The sequence below is a fragment of the Phaethon lepturus genome, unplaced genomic scaffold (genome assembly GCF_000687285.1).
Source record: "Phaethon lepturus isolate BGI_N335 unplaced genomic scaffold, ASM68728v1 scaffold31640, whole genome shotgun sequence".
Lineage (NCBI taxonomy): Eukaryota > Metazoa > Chordata > Aves > Phaethontiformes > Phaethontidae > Phaethon > Phaethon lepturus.
In genome coordinates, this window is record NW_010510317.1 from 20458 (window position 1) to 42780 (window position 22323).

The window sequence follows — 22323 nt, forward strand, 5'->3', positions numbered from 1 at the left end:
GAGCATGACCTGTTAACATCTGTGGTAGCTGGTTAAGCTGAGGCATTGAAAATATTTTGTGCCTCCAGCTATCTATCCTATCCCTCTTTCAAAAGTTGTCAGCCTGAGGGCAGAAACCAGGAGTGAAACAGCTCCTGTGCTGCTGTGGTTTGTAACGCTGTGTGTTAAGGTCAATTGGTGCTGATTTTGTTGTGACCTAATTGTGCCGGGCAGTGAATGAGGAGCTGTTCCCAGGTGGATACCTTGCTCCTGTGTTGAGAATAGCAGTCTCCAAGGGAGATGGACAACTGGAGGCAGAAACCTCTTCATTTGTGTCTGTTAATTCTGCCACTGGTTGTAAGTCAAGACCCATCACAGGTATCCTTACTGGGAAGGTGAAGTAGAAGTCCAATGGGAGCAAGAATTTGTTCCTCAGGGCTGGGTGTCGTGTTAAAGTTGGTGTTAGAGTATAGCAGTGAATGCCACTGAATTTATACAGGGACCAACAAAAATTGCGTAGAGCCACATGTCCAGCCCAAGGTGAGAAGACAATATTTGTCTGCGTTAATGGTAGCTGAAGTTGTGCGAATCAGATTGGAGCAAATTTTTGCACCAAAAGCTTTTTTGAAACTCAGAAATACTTTAGATAATTCCTTTTAAATTCATATCACTTTGGTGCCCAGGGTGACTCGGATGTGGCTGGTTTTCTGGGGATGAAGGAAATTGCCCTCGACTTCTCCATGGGCTGAGGTTTGTGAAGGGGTCTGCTCTGAAGCACTTGAAGTGCTGAGGCACTTGGATATATGTTTGAGCCTGGGCAGCCTCTTACTTTTCATTTTTGGTCATGCCTGCTGGTCCGGAGCCTGACTCTCATGAATCGGCAAAGCTCCTCTGTAGGGAACGGAGCTGTGCAAAACGTTTTGGTCCCGGGTTGTACTGAAATGTGGTAAGAAGCTGCTGTTGCTGGGTGCAGTTCTCTATTCCCTTGTCCTGGGTGAGTCCAGGAGCCAGGTGCATGCCCAGGTGCTGGCAGTGGGGCGGTTCCAGCTGGTTCCGGCTGGTTCCAGCCGGTTCCAGTGGCCCCACCGTGAGGCACAGCTGTGCTCATCAGCCACAGGTGGGGCCTCTCTGGCAGAGTGTGTTCCAGAAAGGGCAAAGCACTGCACTGTGTGAGGAGTAGCCCAGGATCAGAGGAGGAGAAGGTGCTGCGGGTGCCGGGGCAGGGGTTCCCCTGCAGCCCCTGGGGAGACCATGGTGAAGCAGGTATCTCCCTGCAGCCCCATGCAGGAGAAGGTAGAGATTTCCTGAAGGAACTGTGGCCATGGAGAGCTCATACAGGAGCAGGTTTATCCTGAAGGACTGCAGCACCTGGAGAGGACCTATGCTGGAGCAGAGGAAGAGGGTGAGGAGGAAGAGGAGCAGCAGAGAGGAACTGACCGTGACTCCCCATTCCCTTTCCCCCTGTGTTGCTTGGGACAGGGGGGAGGGAGAGGCGTTGTGTGTGAAAGCATGAAGTTGAGCCTGGGAAAGAGGGGGGCAGGAGGGAAGGTGGTGTTTTAATTTGTGTTTGTTTCTCACTGTCGAAATCTATTTTAATTGGCAACAGATTACTTGATAATATTGTACTCTTCTGGACTAGGTTCTGGGAGACTTGCAGTGTTTTGTTGCTCTTTCACTATTCTCCTGGATAATCTCTGGAAAATTGCTTTGTTTCTCTGTCCCTCTGTTTCCCTGCCCACTTTTTTGTAAAGTGTTTTGGTATCTCTGGGTAAAAAAGTGCTGTATTCTTGTTGGCTCAAATGTAGAGTCACTGCTTGTGTTTGATAATTATAAGCTATTGGGTGAAGGCTATTTCTGTGATCCTAACCTCCAGATATATCATGTACAGGCAGGAGAGATGTATAAGCCAGAATGACGTAGGAATTTGAAACAACTATTTCAAAAGGATTAATGGTAACATTCTCATTTTGTTTCCTCCAGAACACAAGCCAATGTTCCCAAATATTCTGAAGAAGGGATACTTAGAAATTAGAAGAGACAATGACAGCTACTGGCAAATGTGTTACGCTGAGCTCTCCCCATACAAACTGTACCTGTATTGCTTGGACAGCAGTGGCAATCAGACTCTTCCCACCGTGTATCCACTCATGCATTTTCAAAGGGTCACTGTTACTGGTTGCATTGAAACCAAGGTGGTGGATGCTGTCCTGTCAGACAACTCGCAGCTACAGCTGAAGGCGGAGTCCTCATGGGAGGCTTTGGACTGGGGACAGAAACTCTGGGAAGCGGTGCGTGCTTCTGTGCCTGCTTTCACGAGACAGCAGGAGAAACTGGAGAATGTGCCAAAGCCTGAAAATAACAGTGACCTTTCTCAAACCAATGGATTGTTAGAGAAGCCCATGGAGCTCTTCCTATCCGTGAACTTGACTGAAAACACTAAAGAGTACCACAATATTCTTAAATCAGGGACTCTTTATAGGTTAACAGTCCAGAATAACTGGAAGGCATTTACTTTTGTCTTGAACAGGTCTTATCTCATGGCATTCCAGCCGGGTAGGCTTGATGAAGATCCTCTGCTGAGCTACAATGTTGATGTGTGCCTGTCAGTCCAGACAGATACTCAGGATGGCTGTGACTCTTGCTTTCAGGTCATTTTTCCTCAAGATGTCCTCCGCCTGCGTGCAGAGACCCGTCAAAGGGCCCAGGAGTGGATGGAGTCACTGAGAGCAGCAGCCAATGCTACTAGAAGTTTAACTCAGAACCCACAGGTCACGCTTAGGAACAAACCTGGAGATCGGCCCTTTGGAAACGATCTTAGAAAGAACAAGCGCCAGTCTGTGACCACCAGCTTCCTGAGCATCCTGACCACGCTGTCTCTAGAGAGAGGGCTCACGGTTCAGAGCTTCAAGTGTGCAGGTAAGCAACCAGACTGCAGCATCTGGACCCACTCCCCTTCTGCAGGAAAAGAAAGTCACTTGGAAGAGCATGTATGTGTTTTAGCAGCACACAGCCACTCCCTGCCTCTCACTATGGCCATAGACACTTTGGTGTGTTAGCTTTTCTTTGCTCTCTGTAAAATGTGGATAAAAGCCTATGGGATATTTGGGGATTCACCTGCATTTCATGAGCAGTGGTGAAACATTAGATCCTGCATATGTAGCACACAGCACTACATGGGCCAGGGCTGCCTTACAGGGTGGCTGAGCTGTTTTCCTGCTTCAGGACACTGGAAAGGTGGTCCAGAATCAAAGGAATTTGAAAAGGATTTGAATTCTGGATATGATGCAACTTTCCGACTTCTAGCACTTTTGTTTCCTTTTATTACTATGTCTCCTCCAAGTTGTTTTTGGAGCTCTATTTCAGCTCTGGGTCTTCTGGGGAGACTCCTCAAAGCATATATGCTTGCCTGAAACACTGTCATTTTGCAACTTGTGTCCTAGCACTGAGGATCAGGCGTGAGCTTATCTGCTCGGTTCTCCTCTTGAGGCAGGGGTGGAAACGTGACCTTAAGCCTCTGCATCTAGTTGTACATCTCAGTTAATTTGACTGCTGACTCTAGTCTGAGGCAAGAGCATGATTTTATCCCATTTTGGAATGAAGTGACAATAGAGAGGACCTGTGTGAATGCAGTTCTTTGTCCTTTTACTTCAGCAAGGGCACCTTTGTGGACCAAATTTGGGAATTTGTGCCTAAATTGTACTCTGTGGTTGGCTTTAGTTACGTGTGCTTAGAAACTGTCAGCTGTATCAGAAACAGCTTTTCTGGAGGGTTTTCCTCTTGTTATGGGAGCTGTGAGAGTCCTGCCTCCTCCCCACTCTGCTCTGGGATGGGAGAGGTGTCTGATGCGGGGGTCCCCCGCTCTGGAACCACACATAGGGCTGGGTGGGTCCAGGACCTGTTGGCTGGTCTGAATCCCTTCCAGGTGAGACCTGAGCCACAGAAGTACTGGGTTCCCCTCAGAACTGGCTGTGGATGCACCTGGGTTAGTCCCTCTCTGATAGCCACCCACAGGTGGTGTTCCTGCTCAGCTCTCCACGGTGCCTGGCACCCACCTGGTAGCTGGAGCATTGTGAAGGTTGGCCTCACTGCAGTTAATGATTTCATCACAATATTTGGGCTTCAGTCTGGGTTTGGTTCTGTTCTTGGCCACAAACTCGTGTCACTTGAAGTCAATTTTTTCTGGGAGTAATTATGTGCCAAACTACTGCTGAAATGGAAGGTGCCTGGGTCCTGTGATAACTCTGATTATCTGAACACTAATGGACAGTGGTCATGTCTTACCTTTAAAGGTAGTTGTGAAAGCTGCAGGGAGACTGGGAATGGATCCCCAAGATGGATCCAGCCTAGTGTGTTACCCAGCAGACAGCCTTGTGAAACTCAAGAATGACAGCAGAATTAACAGCCTCATTTTAAGGCCATGTCCTAGACGACATTAAAACTTTATTCCTTTCTCCTCACTTCTTTTAATTCAAAGTTCAGTAGAGGAAAGTTTTGTGATTTTCTACATCCTCTGACTGAGATCCAGGGGAGTTTCAAGTGATTATTCCCAATGACTTCCCCAAAAATAGGATCAGGCCCTGGGATGGCAACAAAATGCATGTCTCCAGTGTGAAATAGGTTTTAGTCTTGCATTATGTAGTATGGGAGCAGACTTTTCTGTGGGAAAGGGTGGATTTCCTCTCCCAAACATGGGATGATTCATCTGCACTCACTCCTGTATTCCCCACAGAAGTAAGGTGCACTGACCGTGTCAGGATTGCATGGAGTCTTTTCCTGTTATATGTGAGGCATTCCCAGTGCTCATGTGGTCTCCTTTTAGTCTGCAAAACTGCAGAAACACTCTTGCGCAGAGGAATGTGGGTTGTGGAGAGTCTGTAAGATGCCGGCCACTGGGACTCCCTGTACCTGAGGATGAGGATGCACGGCACTTCCTGTAGGAGTGGGCCCTTTGCCATCTGTCTGAGGCCCTTAAAGTTGGTCTTCGAGAGTCGTCCGGAACTTGTAGCTGTTACCATGGCATAAAGAAATGAATAGTTGAAATTATAACTAGGAGAAACTGGGGAAACTTGTCTGACTCGGAAAAGTTTGTGCTGAGGAGACTTTGGAGGCACACCAGCAAGCTGAGACTCAATCCTTGTACCTTGCTCCCTGCAGGCAGTTTGTGCCGTTCCCTGGCATGGGCTGCTGTTTAACCTAAGGGGCCTGCTGTTGGTAATTACAGCTTGCAGGCATTGAGAGCGGTTTTCCCCAGGGCTGCTGGGAGGGGTAAGCTTGGAAAAGGATGAGGAGGGGGAGGAAGAAAAGTTTTGCTGTGAATTCTTCAGCCATTTAGTGCAAATTCCTGTAATTACCGTCTTTGTGTCCTGTCCCAATGGCACATAATACAGCAGAAGCCTTTCCTAATTGAGACCTTACAGGAGGTACAAATCCCTCCTTTGTTCGGCCTGACAAATTAGTGCCAGAAAGTGGCAAGGTCCGAGTGGGAATCAAAGGCAGGCAACACAAAGATGGAACTTAAGGCTACAGTAATAACCCTCTCTAGTCCCGCAGGGGTGGGAGGGAAGGAAAAGTAATGACCAATGAAAAATGAAGGGTTTTTTGTTATAAATTCCCTTGACATGACAGCACCTCAGGGCTGCTTTATTTATTTAGGAAAAGTGATTAAATAGTAATACAACAGGGCAGACCATTGTCTCTTGAGCTACCCCCTTTCCTACAGACCCCTGCTGCCTTGGCTAATTGATTGACAATGAACCTCTGATAAAGAAGGTTGTTGGGAGGACCTGATGGGGACTATTTTTTGGTGTTTTTTTTTCTTTTACTCTTTGCAGTCTTTGTGGGGTTCCCCTCCCCATTTTTTTTTTCTGTTTGAAATGCCTTCTGCATCCCTCTTTCCTTTTCTTCCTCAGTAAAAGCTTTTCAAGGGACTGCTCCCAGACAAACAGCTGACACTCACAAGCAGGTAGGGAAAGAATGTGAATGTCTGGGCCTCACTATTGCCAAGTTTATCTTGGAGTCTGACTAGCACTTTTCAACTCGTGATAGAAGCCAGGGCAGTGGTGTCAGATGTAGTTGGGGGCAGGGGGGACAAACTGTTGATACACTGGAGTCAGAAGGGCAGCTTGAAAAAAGTTTTCTTTTGCTTGATCAGCAGATACAAAAGCTTTTCTCCACATTTCTAACTCTTTGTCTTACTGCAGAGGGCAGGACATTACTTCTCATAATTTCCAAAATTAACTAATAGGCCACTGATTAGCAGTAGAAGACCGTATTTTTATAAACCCTTTTACCCTTGCTGCCATTATTTATATTTTTGGCTTGGAATAGCAATACATTTTGGAATGTGGGGTTAACTAGAAACTGCTGGCACTGGAACGGCAGCTTCCTCTGTCCTTTGCACGTTCATATAACTGCAGGCTTGATCTTGCCATGTTGCTGGAGTACAGCAATGTTCCTGTGTGAAGTGTTTTGGCCTCTGAGCAAGAGTGACATTTGCTAGTGTTGATCTGCTCAGGTGAGACTTTCGGGGCACCTACCCCTTGTCTTCAAATGGATATGAAGTAAAAGTTGTTTGCAAGTCCAAGCTGGTAAATATCAGGTTTTATGATTTGCTCTTTAAGGGGTAGGAAATGAGACATGCATCATGTTAGGATGATCTGTTGGGGGTGAGTGTATGTTGTTATTTTTTTATGTATTTATTTCACCTGGATTCAAGAGAAATCCCCAAACTGTTCATGTTCCAAATTTGGGATGAGGTGAGTTCCATCAAAACATGTGTTTGGCAAGTGCAGCATCTGGCAGATGGCAGTAGCCGGTTGCGACTACTCCAGTGGCTGTCCTATCTCCTTGTTGGGTTTTCTGCGGGTTCCTGGGAAAGGCAGGCATTTCTCCTCGAGGAACTCTCCTGGAGGTCTGTAAGGAGCAAATGTCCCCAGCTGCCCTTCACTATTGCTATTCACTTGGCAAGTGCTTTCATGTTTCCATAGATGAGGAAGACAAATGGTCTCTGCCCTTGCCTCCTGTTTTTGCATAGCTCCTGTTCTTTTGATGTCTCCCTTCCTTTTCACCTTTAATTTTTTTCTCCCTGTCCTTTATTAAGACAAACATTTTTTCAGTGAAGTCATTTATGTCTGCCAGGAACTCTTGCTACTTAGACAGCTAGTCCTAATGGATGTGGGAGTTTCTGCCTTCTGCAAAATGTGCTCTACACCCTTTTGTTTGTCTGTGTGGCTTTCCTTGCTGCTTTTCTGGGGTGCCTTCTGTCTGTTCCTCCCTCTTTCTCCATGTCTCCTCACTTGCCAAAAGGATAAATACTGCTATTAGGGCTCTACTGACTTGGTTGGCTGAGCTGAACACTAGGTGCAGAGAAGCCAACAGCCCAATGGGCTATTTCCTGAGCTTGCAGCCCTGTCAAATTGAGCAGCAGGTGGAAAGCTGTTTGCTTTGAAGGAGTCATTTTGCCTCTAGTGCTGTGATCATGTGTGTAGATGGGGACAGTCCAGTGCAACATGCCCAGCTCATGCAGCCTCTGCTCTGGTTTGAAACCAGCCCCTACTGTGGGAAAAAGTAAAGTTCTTCTCTGGCCCGCCCTCCCCCCTGCCCCCAACACACACAAAATGAAAAGGAAGTATTTTCCTAATAGCTTGCAAGACAGCAAGTGTGATTTTTAAAAAATAAAAAAAGGAAAAAAAAATAGCCAGGTGCAATGTTGACTTTGTTTAACTTCTCAAAAAGCCATATAGTTGAAACTTCCCAAATCCAGATAGCTGAAAAGCATGGGTGCTCCTTCCGTGAATTTAGCAAATACTTTGTGAACTGTCATCACACGCAGAACCCATTTGTTGCATGTCACTGAAATAAAAATACTAGGGGACAAATCTTAGCAAATTTAGCACAATACTAAAATACCAAAAGATCCTTTGGAAAGTTGTCAGTACTCTTGTCATATTTTTAGTTCCAAATAGCAATTGTTCTCACCTGTCCAGGGCTTTTAGTATTGTGCTAAGCGCTTGGTATACATTTTGTGCTTGGTTTCATTTCAGTTGATCTGTTTGTTCCAAAACTTTAGCAGCTTTTTGCCTTCCTTGTATTTGAAACTGTAAAATCCCCTGAGAATGTGTTCTGCACTGTAAAGGTTTTCTTGTTTAATTATCTTCACTTTAGACCATAGTCTTTGAGACTTGTATGTGACTTTCAGGCCCTGTTTCTATTCATTTAGAAGTAAGACTTCCACTGCTAACAGTGGTATTTCTAAACTCTTATTCTTTGTTAGCCAAAACCAGATGAGCAAAAAACCATTGTCCATGGCTAAATTAGTATTTGGAAAACACACCATGTCTAAAGAAGGCCACTGACTTGTTGGGGGGAAGGTTTCTGGACAAGGGTGACTTGAATTTGTGCAGCAGGAAGTACTTAATTTACAGTGAACCTACATGTTTCAAAACACCAGGTTGCTGGTCTACAGTGCTTTGCCATGTGACAGCTCTTGTTTGGGGAAAGATCAGAAGATACTGCATGGTATCTCTTTTACTTGCTTGAGTTGCTTAAACCTGTTATCAGTGATCAGTTATGATCACAGAAGCCATTTACTCTTCAGTGGTAAGCTGGGTGAGGTCTTCAATCCAGTTTTAAGATGGCTTGACTAGGGGAAATGGCAGTGAAAACTATTAGCTTTGTATAAGCTGGGAGACACCTTCACCTTCCTGGAATCTGATTGGCACCTTCGCAGAGTGCGATTTTCCCCTTCATAGGGTTTGGTTTGAAGTTGGCCTGCTGCTGCCCAGAAGGGCAGTTTAGCTGAGTACTTGGCCAGTTCAGTGTCTGTCCTGCACCCTGATGTGCACTTTGCTATCCTCAGCTGGTGTTTTACTGACTTCTGTGCCTCAGCCCTGCAGGTCGAACAGCTGATACAAATGTCCTGGCTGATAAATCTGTATATTCCTCCTGGCAAGTTTAAGAGAAACTTGCGCTGCCTGTCTGGGGATAGGTGACCCCATTGCCCTAATCTGCCTCTGTGAATAGCTCTGCAGGTTTCAGTATGGTTTTTTTTTTTCCATGACAAATAAAATATTTGTGCTTATTTCTTTTACTGTTATGAGCTCAGTTCTGCTGCGTGTGAGCATGTCTCTACTCTCAGCATAGGCTCTGTGTTTGTCTTTGGCTATTCCTTGTTTCTTCCTGGCTCGTGGGTGCTAGGTATTGGTTCCACTGCCCCCAAAGACCTCTTGGTTACTTGGGGGTTTTTTTGGTCCGTTTATTGTGTGAAGCCAGTCTTGATGAATATTTTGGCATAAAGTTCAAAGAAAACTGCCAAAAACAGTGATTCTAAAAGTCCAAGTCTCACCTTTGTTGGGATGGAAAAAGCTATATCAGGGCAAAAGGAAGTGTTTTCAGGTCTGAAAACTCGAACCCTCTACACCCAGCTCTTCTCTAGAGAACCCAGAGTTCCCCATGAACTGCGTTACAAGAGACAGCTTTATTTGGTGGGCTACCATCTTTTAAATCAGTCAGGACAGCTTTTGCTAATAAAGGTGTTGCCTTCATAGAAAGGGGATATCTGCACAACATTTTTTCTGCAGTTGCAGTTTATACCAGGCCACTGAACTGGTTTGGGACACAACTGTTAATTTGGTTTCCTAAGAAAACAAAGCTTATGTTATAATGCTGTTTGCCTGCAGTTTTGCCCCTGCCCCATAACATTTGAATCTACCTGACTATTTTAACAAAATTTGACAGAGGAGGAGAAGAGGTAGCAAAGGTGTGGGATTCTTAGAGGTTTCACAGAAGCCGACATCACAGGGAGCCCCTCTTAATGCTGCTCTGTGCGTTTGCTCAGCATTGGAACATCCACGTGGGTGCGCAGCCTTGAGGGACAAATACAGAAGAAAAACAGCTGCTTTAGGTACACTATCGCAAAACTAGGGCATTTGTGTGTGCTGGCAGGGGTCTGCCCCTCTTATGTCACGTGCCGAAGCAGTGTGTTATTGGCAGACCTGTTACATGTGGGTCAGACCAGGGGGAATGTAAAAGAAGTTACAGAACAAACCACAGGCCAGCTGGTGGGAAGGTTTCAGGTTCTGAGTCGGGCCTTCTGCAACATCAATAGACTCTGATACATACTTGTGCTGCGTAAATCTGAATACTGCATATACCGAAGGTATATGTGGGCGCGTATATATATGTAGTGATATGTGACCAAGGAGAAATTCAGCCAGATAGCATTGGCAAAAATTATGTAACCACGCTTACTGCACAGTTGTTCCTCATGTTAAAAGAGAGGTACAAAACCAGCTGTGTATTCAAACAGAAACAGAGCTGATTATTTCTAGATACATTAATAGCTGTTGTATCGAGTAAATGAAACTTAGCAAACAAGGTAGTCTTCAGTGTAAGTAAATGAGTGGTGCAGGTGTAAATGGTCTTCAAACTGACTGCGGAGCAGAAATGAAAACTGAGTTAAGTAGAGACTCTTTTTGCCAAATGACCTGGCCACAGCTGAGGACACTGGCAACAGCGCTTGCTCTTATCACACAAATGGCTGGCCTGCTGTTTGCTCTGGTCTCTTGTCTACCTTCTTGGTATATAAAATCAAGTATGAGTGTAATCAACTGTAGGAATGGGAATACCATTATTATGCTCAAATTATCTACTTACTCCTACCTGGCAAACTTCGAGAGCTGGCCTAGAGAGTGTGTTCGGTTCCCATCCCTGACTAAAGAGCTGGTGAATTACTGAATCCTGCCAATAAGTCATTCTGTAGGAGCGCCCAGTCTCTTCTGTCAGGCAGTGCTTCAGAGTCTCAGCAAAGCACCAGATATTGCAGAGAATAATCCTGTAAGGGCATGGGGGAAAGAATAGCAAATTAGCTTGAGGTGTATGGTATTCTTCCTCAGCGCTGCTGTTCTGGGAATGGGGAGGAAGGAATTGAAAGGGTGCATGAGGAGAATGCAAACTAGCCATGCGTTAAAGAATTCACAAACTATAACTGTGTGCGAAGCGTGTCTTTATAGTTGTTTATAATTCCCTTGGAGCAAGTTCTCCGGGAAGAACGGCATCTCAGCCCTCCTCAGCATTTGACACTAAAGGTAAAAGAATCTGTATTCTGGTGAAATTCAAGGGGGGAAATCCACACAGGTAAAAAGCTGGTTTCCAAAAGTATAGTTTTAATTGCAGCTGTTTGACACACAGCTAGTATTTTTTTCATCGTGATTTATTGATGAAATTTTATTATTGACTTAGATATGCAAAGTGCGAGCTTACACTTTGACATTTATGTTTTTTCAGTGTTACATTTGCAGGCTAACTACTATTAGTTTTATTGGGAAGGCAGAATTTAGCTATGTAACCTGCAGCATGCTTGTATGCTGTCTTCTACAAAGGATAACACAAACATGCAGAATGTTGTGTATGCACGTATATGTGCTGTCACCTGGCTTGTTTCCACCAGTGATTTTTTTTTTTTCTTGATTGCTCGTCTTCTTGGAGAGGGTCACAGCTCTTTGTATTCAGCATGAGTGATGTAAAGGGTGTTGTTTACTTCATCTACCCCTAGCAGTCTAAATATTGGATGTCTGTGCTAATCTTGTCTTCACTGATTGGAAGAAAACCTAGGTGCCTAGCGGATCATTCATCTCATCTGCCTTGGAGAGATGCTCTGCGGCAGCGTGCCTGTGAGACATCGTTAGTAAGATGGGATGGGTTGCTCTCTGCAGTGGCCTGTCTTCCAAGACCAGGCTAGAACCTGTAGCCAGCAAGCCTAGACTGGATAGGCTAAGTTAGCTGGTCTGGTTTCTGTGATACAGGAAAGACAGGACTATGCATTATATCTTCAAATGGCACTAATGAAGATGGGAAGGGCTTAGTCCTGAGCTCCAGCTAGTAGTCAAGGTTTCCATTGACTCACAACAGTTGGTCCATCCTTTGGAGTCTATTTAAAAAAAAAGTCGAGTCTGGGAGTTGGGGACTAGTGAACCCTTCCTTAATTTCTGGAGAAGCTGATCTAGATTATAATTAAAGTGGGATCTGTACCTTGCTGACATAAATAATGTGAGATTTGTATGTTGCTTAGATAATTATAACTGGACAGGGTCAAGCCCACATGGCTTCAACAGGGAAATTTTTCTGCCTTTAAACTGTTAAGGTTTTGTTGGGAAAAGGACAAAGTATAATGCAAATTCAAACCTAGGTAGGCATGAGGGAGAGCTGAACTGGGTTGTTAGCGTGTCCTCCTCATGAGTTTGTTTTTTCCCATGGTGGAGTGAATTGGAATAGATGCACAGAAACACAAGGCCAGCAACCAAAGTAAATTCTCACCTTCTCTTTCTGTTTGTGCTGAGCAGCTAGAGCAATGTTGTATGTCTGATCTAACACTCCGAAAATTTGTTGCTGTGCTCCTTCTTCTTAGTGTATTTTATGGCTTTATCAAGCTGAAAGCCTTTTGAAGTCTGTGGGTCATTTTCTTCATATTGAATGTTGTTTCTAAATGAATTAGCTCCTAAGCTAATCTGTCACAGATTTAATTATGGTACACAATCACAAGGCAGTTGGTTTTTTCTGGTACTGAGCAAGGAACTTTATTGAATAAGGAAAATGGTTGTGTACTTAATTCTAGTTTGGTCTTCCACTTTCACTGTGGAACTACTCTAGTCTTTTCTAGATTAAAGATTAAAGAAAAAAATATCTAGGTAAAAAGAATAGTTGTGTGTGTCTTCCTTGACTGTAAGAGTATGCAACACCCTGAAAGTGGCAGAAGTGGTATTTTCCATACTTTGCAGAAGAGGAATTACATTCAGGTGTCTTGGATTCTTCCTTCATACTGTCCTCACCACTACCTTAAGACAAGGAGAGAGACTTGTTATAACTTTTTAACCTCATCTTCCTGTACTTCTTTCCTCACAGTCTTAGCACTTGGAGATGAGCCTCTTGATGTTGATACTCCTGCTCTGCTCACAGATACGTTGTTGAAAGAGGTTCATCGGTGCCCAGCAGCACTTTCTTGCTGCTATTTTTTCTAACCCCTCTTTTCTTTGCTTGATTCCAAGGCTTTTTTTTATTGTATTTTCTGTGATGAAAGGTTTGGGATTATTCTTTCCCTCACTTTGCTAACAGTATACCTACAGCTACACTTCTTTCCTCTGTAGCTTGCTCTATAACATCCTTTAGGTAGGGATGATTTGGGGTAATAGTAAATATCTCAGTATTCTCCTTGCTCTAGGCTCAGGGTTTGCCAGACCTTTGTACAGATGTTATACAGATAATATTCTGTGTGAGCATTAGGAATAGGTAGGAGAAGCTTGGTGAAATTTGTGCTGCTTTTTCCCCCCATCCTCCAGAAGGTGCTTTCTCTAGCTATCGTCAAATAAGTATTTTCTCTGCAAACATGAAGTGGTCCCTTCCCCCACCCTAAACTATCTGTTGAGTTGTGTTATCGATCTCTGAAGTCGTCAGCTACATTTGACTAGCTTGCTGGGAGGTGTGCTCAAGATTTTAAAGCCAGGAGTCAGTACTGCCTTTGCTTCTGGTGAACGTGATTGCCAGTTTATGTACCTGAACGTCCAGGTGCAGGATTTCCAAAGGCATTAAGCCAGAAGCTGTTCCTTCTTCCTCTTCTTTCTGTCTCACTTTTGCTCTTTTTTTTCCCATCTTAAAAAAAACAAAGTAGCATAAGTGGTCTATGCGACAGAAATATGTTTGTCACACTACATCACTTTGAACTGCATAACATCAAAGAAAATCAGTGCTTTGATAACTTGATTTGAAAGGATTGTAGAAATAGCCATCATTATGAATCACAACAGATAGGAATGGAAAAGATGGTGATTTTCAAACAGCAAAGCTTGTAAAGTAAGGGAAAATGTAAGGTAGGTGCCAGTGCCACATTCTCATCTAAAATACCCCATCCTTACAGCTGTTATGTAGCTTTGCAGAATATGATTTTCTTTAGAATATGAAGAGGAATGAGAAATACTCTGTGGAAAAATGTGTTTCTAAGGACCAAGCAATCAAACGTGGGCTCAGAGAAGGGCTGGAATAATGGAGAAAGCAATGCATGCTCTCTGGGTAAGAACTTCTTCCACTTTCTCCTCTTTATAAAACTCTTTATCATCTTCCCCAAGATGAGTAAGTGTTGGCTAGTGGGGAATATTTGTAAAGGTTTCAATGGCATTGAGTTAGGAGACTTCAGTCTCATTCAGACACAGCTTTACCACTAGTACTTCATCTGCTGGTCCAAACACATTGAGCTAGAAAATACTACATGTCATTTAGCAATATCCGTTTCATCCAATGTGAGATGATGACTGTATGTAATGAACGATAAAGTTGGAGCCAATTGAAGTATAAAGATGGATGTTTCAGTGCTTTTTCAGTGATAGGAAATTCAGAGGCAACTAGTGAGGAGAAAGATTCAGACCATTCACTTCTTTTAGCAAGGCTGGCACAGAAGAACATGAGGTACTGAGGTGAGGTATTGCTAACACAAACATCTCTGAGGGCTTGTTCCCATTTAACTTGGGAAAGCGGAATGTTCTCTTTCACAAATTCCTTCATCTTGCTCCATGAGGAAAGGAAGTGGGCATACTTCTCTGTTTCCTTAACAGAGGAGCAAGATTTACCTCTGATATACTTTTAAAAATGTGGGCTCCATAGCAACAGTGTGATGACTACCTTCTGCAAGCATTGTCCAGGGCTACTAGTCAGATGAATGTCATGTCAGACAAACATGACTGATATTTCATGTCTTGTCAGATGTTCAAAACCTTAACCTTTATGTATGAATGCATTTTAAAAATTGGAAGAATAGTTCTATAAATACTACAGAGCGCTGATAGTGAGCTTACTACCAGGACTGCCTGCTGACTTCATCTGTAATAGCATAGTGGAGCAGGACTGCATAGAAACTCTTTTAACTTACTAGTTACGAAACTGCTTTTTTTAAAAAAGAAAAGAACAGGAAAGTTAAGATGGGAAAATGTGTGCTTTGCACTGAGGGAAATATGAAGTTGTTGGCTCCTAAGTTCTGATCCCAAGCCACAGTCATCGGTCATCTTTTTTTGTAACACACTGATGAATTGACTTTACCCTTATAAAAGGCATACCTGCATTCTTTCTGTCTGAAAAACATTGCTTTGCAAAATATTCTGCTAATATTTACCATACAATAATTATTTCTACAATGATAATAGTTTACAGTCATAATGTTTTGGTTTTCTGTTTGCTTATTAGCTAAGATGAGATCACATTTTTGCATTATATATGTTGAGTAATACCATTTGAGAGATGTGGTTATACTTGGGCTCTGACGTTTTGAATGGTAAAGGAGGAGACATTAACATAAGTATCTCTTTCATCAACTGACCTGTTTATATATTTACCTTTTTCAAGAAACTACATATCCACACTTCAAAAAAAAAAAAAAAAGGCGGTAAGAGAGAGAGGTGGAGGCAGGACAGGTCTCACACTGATTCACTTGGTAGTGTGTATTGCAGAGAATCAATGGTCAAATGGCTCTGGAGTGTGGAAGAGGAGAAAAATTAACTAATTGTGTTGGTCAGGTTATTCTAATTATTTTGATTAGAGCAGAGGGGACATGGTAGCATTAGCTGATGGGGAGAAGGAGTTCGATTTATGCCTAGAGTAGTTGAACTGCAATTTCTCCTCAAGTCAGGGTAACTTCTACTGGGGGAAAAAAGATGCCTTCAGTGGGAGAAGTTACATAATTACACTAAAAAAAAATCAGTTATACTGATAAAAACAGTCAGTCAGTTGACTTTGGCCTGAAAAACTCTGTTTAACCAATACTTTTGCCGTAAAAGTGATGTACAAGGATTCTGCTAATCAACATTACTAATCAGCTCCAGCAGAGACCGTCTGAGCATGCAGCACATGTCGACGTGGGGCTCTGGTGCTAATCATGTCTGTAGCCGTAAACGTCATATGGGGACACTAGCATTTGAAGGAAAAGCAGAAATACTGTCATGTGTGCTGTGTCAAAGAGGTGTTAATAACAACCACAGACATCTCATTATATCTTATCCAAACACTTTTAGCCTCGCTTCCTGAGCAGGTTGTTTAATGTGACTGTGCTGTCAGTCTTCAACCCTCCACTCTAATGTTATTTGAACCGGTTGGCTCATTTTAGCCACAGTTGAGAGAAAAACAGAGGTGTCTAATGCACTGAGTTTCTGTGTGTTTTGTGAAAACAGGTGGTCAGGTGAAGGAGAGCTCTGCATTAGTTCTTTCCAACTAAAGCAGCAGCTTTTGACTACATTGTTTTACCATAGAGATTCCACACCAGAGGGCATGGGAAGTGGCAAGGGATCCAGCTGTGAAAAAATTATCAGGCAGACCTCAGACCTTGTAAGACACAGGGTAATTCAAACATAAGGAAAAAAAAACCTGCAGGAAACTGAGCTCTGTCTCACTACTGCTAGTCATGAACTACTTGTTCTCAGTGTGACTACTGTTCACAGTTGTTATTCATGGTCTGACAGGTAGGATTCAGCCACAGTCTTGGCCGTGCTAATTCTGTGGCTGAATCCTACCTGCCAAGTTGGCATCCCTTCTGGCTGGCAGCAGGAGCTGGCTTGCGCTCCTCCAGGCAGCCAGTGCTGGCCCATTCTGTTTTTGGGAAAATGGGAGCTCTGTGGAGCGAGCGCACAGAATTTCTGTGGTCTGAGGTTTTCTGTCTAGGCTTCAGGTCATGGTTTTCAGATGGCCATGGCTTTTAAATGCTCAGTGTCTCAAAGTTGGTCTTCTACCCTTGTTGCTTGAGAATTGCTAAGTATCCTTGACTGTGTGTGCTCTGAACTCTGTCGTAGATGCCCAAGTTAGTGTATGCTTCTTCAGCGCTAGTCCAAGAATACTGATATTTATTCTTCTATTTTTAGGGAATGAGAAATGGCTCATGGACAAAATAAATGAAGTTTAAAAAGGGTCTCAGATAGGGAAATAAGTACTTTTCTTACTGCATCCGGAGTGTGTATCTCTGGCATGGTGTACAAACCCAGACTTTTCCTCTCTCTTCTCCAGGCTGTCAACGCTCCATAGGCTTGTCCAATGGGAAAGCCAAGGTGTGCAGCTACAGTGGATGGTATTACTGCAGCACCTGCCACGTGGATGACAGCTTCCTCATCCCTGCACGGCTGGTTCATAACTGGGACACTTCCAAGTACAAGGTAATCTCCCTGCAGGTTGCCTACTAGCAAGTGAACCAAATTGCTGTTTAGATAGAAACACAGACATTGCAACAGGTTGAAAGCTACAGGCATTGACTGCTAATACTGTTGTCTTTGTCCCTCTTGCCAGATTGAACCATGCTCTCACAATAACACAGATGTTTTCATCACAATTTCCTTAGCCAGGCCTAAGGTGTTCTGCCACAGGAGCAGCTGTGCTTCTCTTTCTTGGTGGCATCTTTTCCATCATTGCTTATCTGGTTGTTCAAGAGACAGGGAGGGACAGAACACTGAAACTTCTTTTTTAGCCATAGTCTTTGCAGTTACTGGGCTCTTGAGGAGGACCTGTTTCATGGGCACTAGAGACAATGGATTGGCACTGCTTGGTGATGGATGCTAAAATTGTGGAAATGCCCACAGGAAACTGGCAGACCCAAACATAGCGTTTGCAAGACCCAGTATGTCCTGTCTCTTGGCACAAACATTTTGAGGACACTAGAAGGACATTGCTTATAGCACTTGTTTGGACCAAGGCAGCTGAAAGTAACACAACGAGAAAATTCTACGGTTGTTCACTTGCCACCCAAGCAGCTTTTTTAAGACTTCAGTAATCTGCTATTTGCTGCTGTCTTGGTGGCCAGTTGCTAGATCAGGGAAACTGATTATATGCCTCAAAGCATTATGCCAGCAAACACAGTAGCAGTTTTGTTTTGCCATCTCGAGGAGCATATGCTGAAACTATAGCAAACTCGTAAGGAATCCAGACCATGCTAGAGCTTCAGACCTAGCAGCCACTGTTAGGAGAAGCTGTTTGATGTTTTGTGTCTGCAAATATTATTATTGTGGTCTATTTGAAAACAAAAAAAAATAACCAGTAAATGGCCTATTAGAGGAAAAGCAGCTCGCTTGAAGAAGAAAATTTGTCAGACGGGGAGATTATTAAAAGGTAGCCAGAGCCTGCGATCAGGAAAATGATAGTCTTGCGCCATGAAATGCAAGTTTGTGCAGAGTTACAAAGCTCCTACGTGTGGGTACAAAAGCCCCTCCCTTTCCTAGAAGCTAGGAATAAATATTTAAGAGTTTGTTCTTTGGATGCTTTTACGAAGGACTAAACTTGATAGCTCACGGTAGTATAGGTAGCCCTGATATGGGGCAAGTAGATGCTAAGGCAAAGACCTCATATCAAACCGTCAGTAATACTACCAAGAAAATAAATTGTTCTGTTTTCTAAACCTGCAGGCTAAAAACTATGTTCTGTGCTCTGTTTCCTGTGGTCTTGGTACAGGCAGCCGAAGCACAAAAGGAAATGGAACTTTTAATCTTAAGCATTCATTGGAAACTTAATCTACGGTGATCTAAGTATAATAGCGAGAAGTTACCAATTTGCACTTTTTGGAGACAGGCAGAATAGCTACGAGGTGTCTTGGGAGCACAAGCAAGTTCTGTGTAGATGCTTTACCAGTCTCTGTGACAAAGTGCTTGGAGAGGTGGATTTAAGAAAGGAACACCATCCCTTAGGTACGAAAACGTTACAACATCCCCAACTATCAGAGCAGAAACTTCCCTAGGGAAGGTGAAGAGGACATCATGTGCCACAGTGGCAGTGTGACAACTGAGCTGAGATCGCTGGGTGTATCTCCTCAACTCCGTCCCATCCATGTATACCATTAAAATAACACGTATTGTGAAATCTTTGGGGTTTTCCTCTTTCTGTTAAATTCTGCATACATGTGCTTTTATTTCTGTCCCTGCTGTACCTTCATGGGAACTAAGTAGTACTTTTCTGAGGTAGAGCACATATTGCCTGCACTTTTACATCTGCATCTCCTTTCTCCAGTCACAGATAAGGTCTAATGTTTATTTCTTCTGTATGGTCTAAAAGGCAACTTAGCGCTGGCTGCTGCACTTTATAGTTACAATGAAACTGCATGATTCTTTAGTAGTCCATTGATTAAATGTGCTGATTTGGCAAAGACAGATATCTTGTCCTAGTTCCTTGAGGTGACCTTGGTAGTGATAATTTTCTTTGGACTCATTTTAAAGGAAGATGACTTAATTTGTCAGCATTTCACCTCCCATAATTGGCCAGTGCGCCCACACAAAGCTGTGCAGCAACATCCCAAAATGAAGCTAAACAACAGAGCTTTTCCTAAATGCACAGCCCTGCCCCCCATGGGTAGTGCAGCAAGGCCTGAAAGTGGAGTTGCTGCAGTGGGTGACTTGCTCCTTGCCAGACTCGTAGCATACCCCGGACAGGAAGTAAGCACATACCACGTTTGATCGACAGAACTGAAACAGGGCTTCAGTCCTCAGAAGCTTCTTCACATGGTCTGAAACGTGTCTGTCAGTCCAGTAAAAGGAAGGAAAGTGAATGAAGAGTTTGAAAACCTGCACTCCTTCCCACTGCACCTTTCCCCTGCTTCTGCAGGGGTTTCTGGGGTCTGTCTTATCAGTCTCTGGCAGAGCAAGCACCAAGAGTTACTCTAGGACATGAGCTTTTATGATGATACAATGTAATTGCACATGTTTCTCTTTTATGTTTCATGAACCCTTAAACACCAGAACAGCAGCTGTAAACTGTTGCATCAATGAAGTAAGTTTTGCAAATGGAGAGGTCCTTGTCTGCTTTTGGCAAGGCAGGTCATGAAGAAACAGGAGAGGTAGAAATCTGTAGAGTTGTGTCTTCCCATAACCAGGATCTTGAAAATCAACAATGCACTTGACACCTGAAAGCATATGTGTAGGAAAAGAAAAAGCCCCTTGACTGAAATAAAAGTTCTTTGAAAGAACTTGGCAGTTAGGCATGTTTCTTCTGTCATAACCAAAGCAGCAGTTCAGTCCCCAGGTTTACTTTTTTCCCCCCCCATCTCCCCACTGTTTTTATATTTGTGTTTTTCATGGGTTTGTGTGAAGGGAAAAGAGGCAATCTTGTGAACATCCTTTCTTCCTTTTACTTAGACCCACTGTTTTCCCTGTTTGCATGCAAAAACCAGTAAGTATTGCAGTTTGGTTCAGGTGGCTTGCAGCCTGCACAAAATGCCAGACAAACACAATAGGAAATTAACTCCCAGTGCCAGAAGGCTTCAAGGGAGGCTAAGTTCTGGTAGACTGGATTCTGAACTGTAGGTTTGCAGCCTTTAGAAAATAAAGGTCTGGAGATGTTAGCATCCATCCTTGTCTGACATTTAAAGCTAAAATCCTGTTGCACTTAGCACCTTCTCACTCCATCTGGCTTATTAAATAGGATTATCTAGTCTTCCCAGTAAAATTGGGGGACTGTGAGTGTGCTAGTACGTGTACTAGGGTATCTGCTGGCAGCAAGCTGAATTGTTATGACTCCTGACCCTTCCCACTATGAGACTGCATTTCAGTTACTGTAACTTTGTAATTCCTGTAATAATTCCTGTAACTTTGCTGTGGTTGGCAATGTGAGTTAATGTTTTAAATGACCTGTGTGCCTGTGTCAGGCATGCAGAGTGAACCGACACCTACTTGTCAGCAGTGATGCTGGGCAAAGCTCCTTTTCCTGCAGTCAGCACTCCACAGGTACACTGCATTGGCAAGGAGAGAGGAAGGTTTCCTTTGCTCCTCTCTCCTCAAAGGCTGCATTCAGACTATGCAGCACCAGAGCCACACAGTAATACTTTGTCATCATAGTGCACACACAGTGCAGAGTCATTTAGGTTACCTCAATTCTGGCATTTTTTTGTTTCTGTACTCATAGCACTGCGGCCTCAGGAGGGTTGCGCCATACAGGGTACAAGCGTGCAGTCGTGGGTGTGGTACTTGGACATTAATTGCCCTCTGGTCCCTGAGGCAGCAGGGCAGGTGGATGAGGAGCCCATCGCTTCAGCAGGGCTTTAAAGCAAGGAAGTAAGACTACAAAGAGCACTGGGCACCAGGTCCTCCTGGTGGGAGGTGTAGGTCACTGTACCAAGCATTCATATGCCTCCTAGGGAATCACTGAATATGTGGCTTAATTTGTCCATCGGTGGAGGAGGAATAATATTTACTATAGATACAGCAGTTGTCAGGGGATTGCTGAGATACTACAGACAAATAGTTTAAAGTTTGTAAAAGCAGGTTGTTTAACTGCAGTCTCTTTTGTGCACTGCAGTTAGCATGTCTAATAAAACATCAACATTGCTACTGTTAGAAAACTTGACATATTTGGGGTTTGTAGAGTTTGGTTTACAAAATCAAATGCCTGTGTTGCTCCTTACATAGCATGTTACCTCTGCTTCCATTCAGACAGCACAATTCCTTGTACGTGCATTATTTAAAAAAAAAAACAAACCAGAGTGGGGTGTTTAATACAAATAGGTGAGATATTTAATACAGCTTCAGGGCCTGGGAAGCCTTTGCAATTATAGTTTGCTGTATTTAAAATTACACGCTGTATTATCTGTGTAGTTATTTTTGGGAAGGCTGGCCTCGGTATTATTTCTTACATTTTTATTATGCATTGTGAAAAGATTACATTTGCGGCTAGCTAGTGGCTCCTGTAGCTAGTAACTTGTGCTGGTTTTGGAAGTGGTGCTCTTTATAAGGGTGTATATTGCTTCGCCCTACTTCCTACCTTACAGCACCAGAAGGGAAGTAACATCCTAAACCTCAAGAGGCGATGGTGTGCCCTTTCTCCTTTTGTTAGCTTAATTCATCCCACCCTCGACTCAGTGTAAACACTGATTTAAAGGTCCAGGAGGACTAACTGAATTGTGGAATGAATAGTATTTCTGTAGCATTTCAAGTGATTTGCAGCTCATTTCAGATAATCCCATGTTCTCTTTTCCAGCTGTGATAAAATGCAGAAATAAGGAATGAGAGGGAGAGGGAGTTTCCTCAGAAACAGGAGTATCTTTTCTAGTGGGAACAAAAATCCCATTAATTTATCAAGATTACAGTAGCTCTTTGCAGGTGGAGATAGAACAGAGCAGTATCATGAAAAAGGCAGAAGAAAAATTTCTTGCAGATGAAACACTGGGAGTAATACCAGTAAAATTCAGCTTTATTTATCTGTATTTAAAAAAAAACACAACAACTTGATAATGTGCTTCTGATTATTTTATTTTTACATAATTTTAACCATACTGGCTGAACATGAAGCAAAAGGGAGTGGTACTTTACACTGGAGTTCTATACCCTGGGATAGTACAATGTGATTGGCTTT

The 22323-nt window shown here is 43.4% G+C and overlaps 1 protein-coding gene across 1 annotated transcript in view; it reads left to right on the forward strand.

Annotated features, from left to right (window-relative positions):
• The window catches only part of PLEKHM3 (pleckstrin homology domain containing, family M, member 3), a 32927-nt gene that overhangs the window by 9974 nt on the left and 630 nt on the right, over positions 1-22323 (forward strand). Inside the window, exons 2-3 of the mRNA XM_010296651.1 lie at positions 1960-2895; positions 17008-17153. Coding sequence (XP_010294953.1) covers positions 1960-2895; positions 17008-17153 — 1082 coding nt within the window. The remainder of the gene's footprint in view (positions 1-1959; positions 2896-17007; positions 17154-22323) is intronic.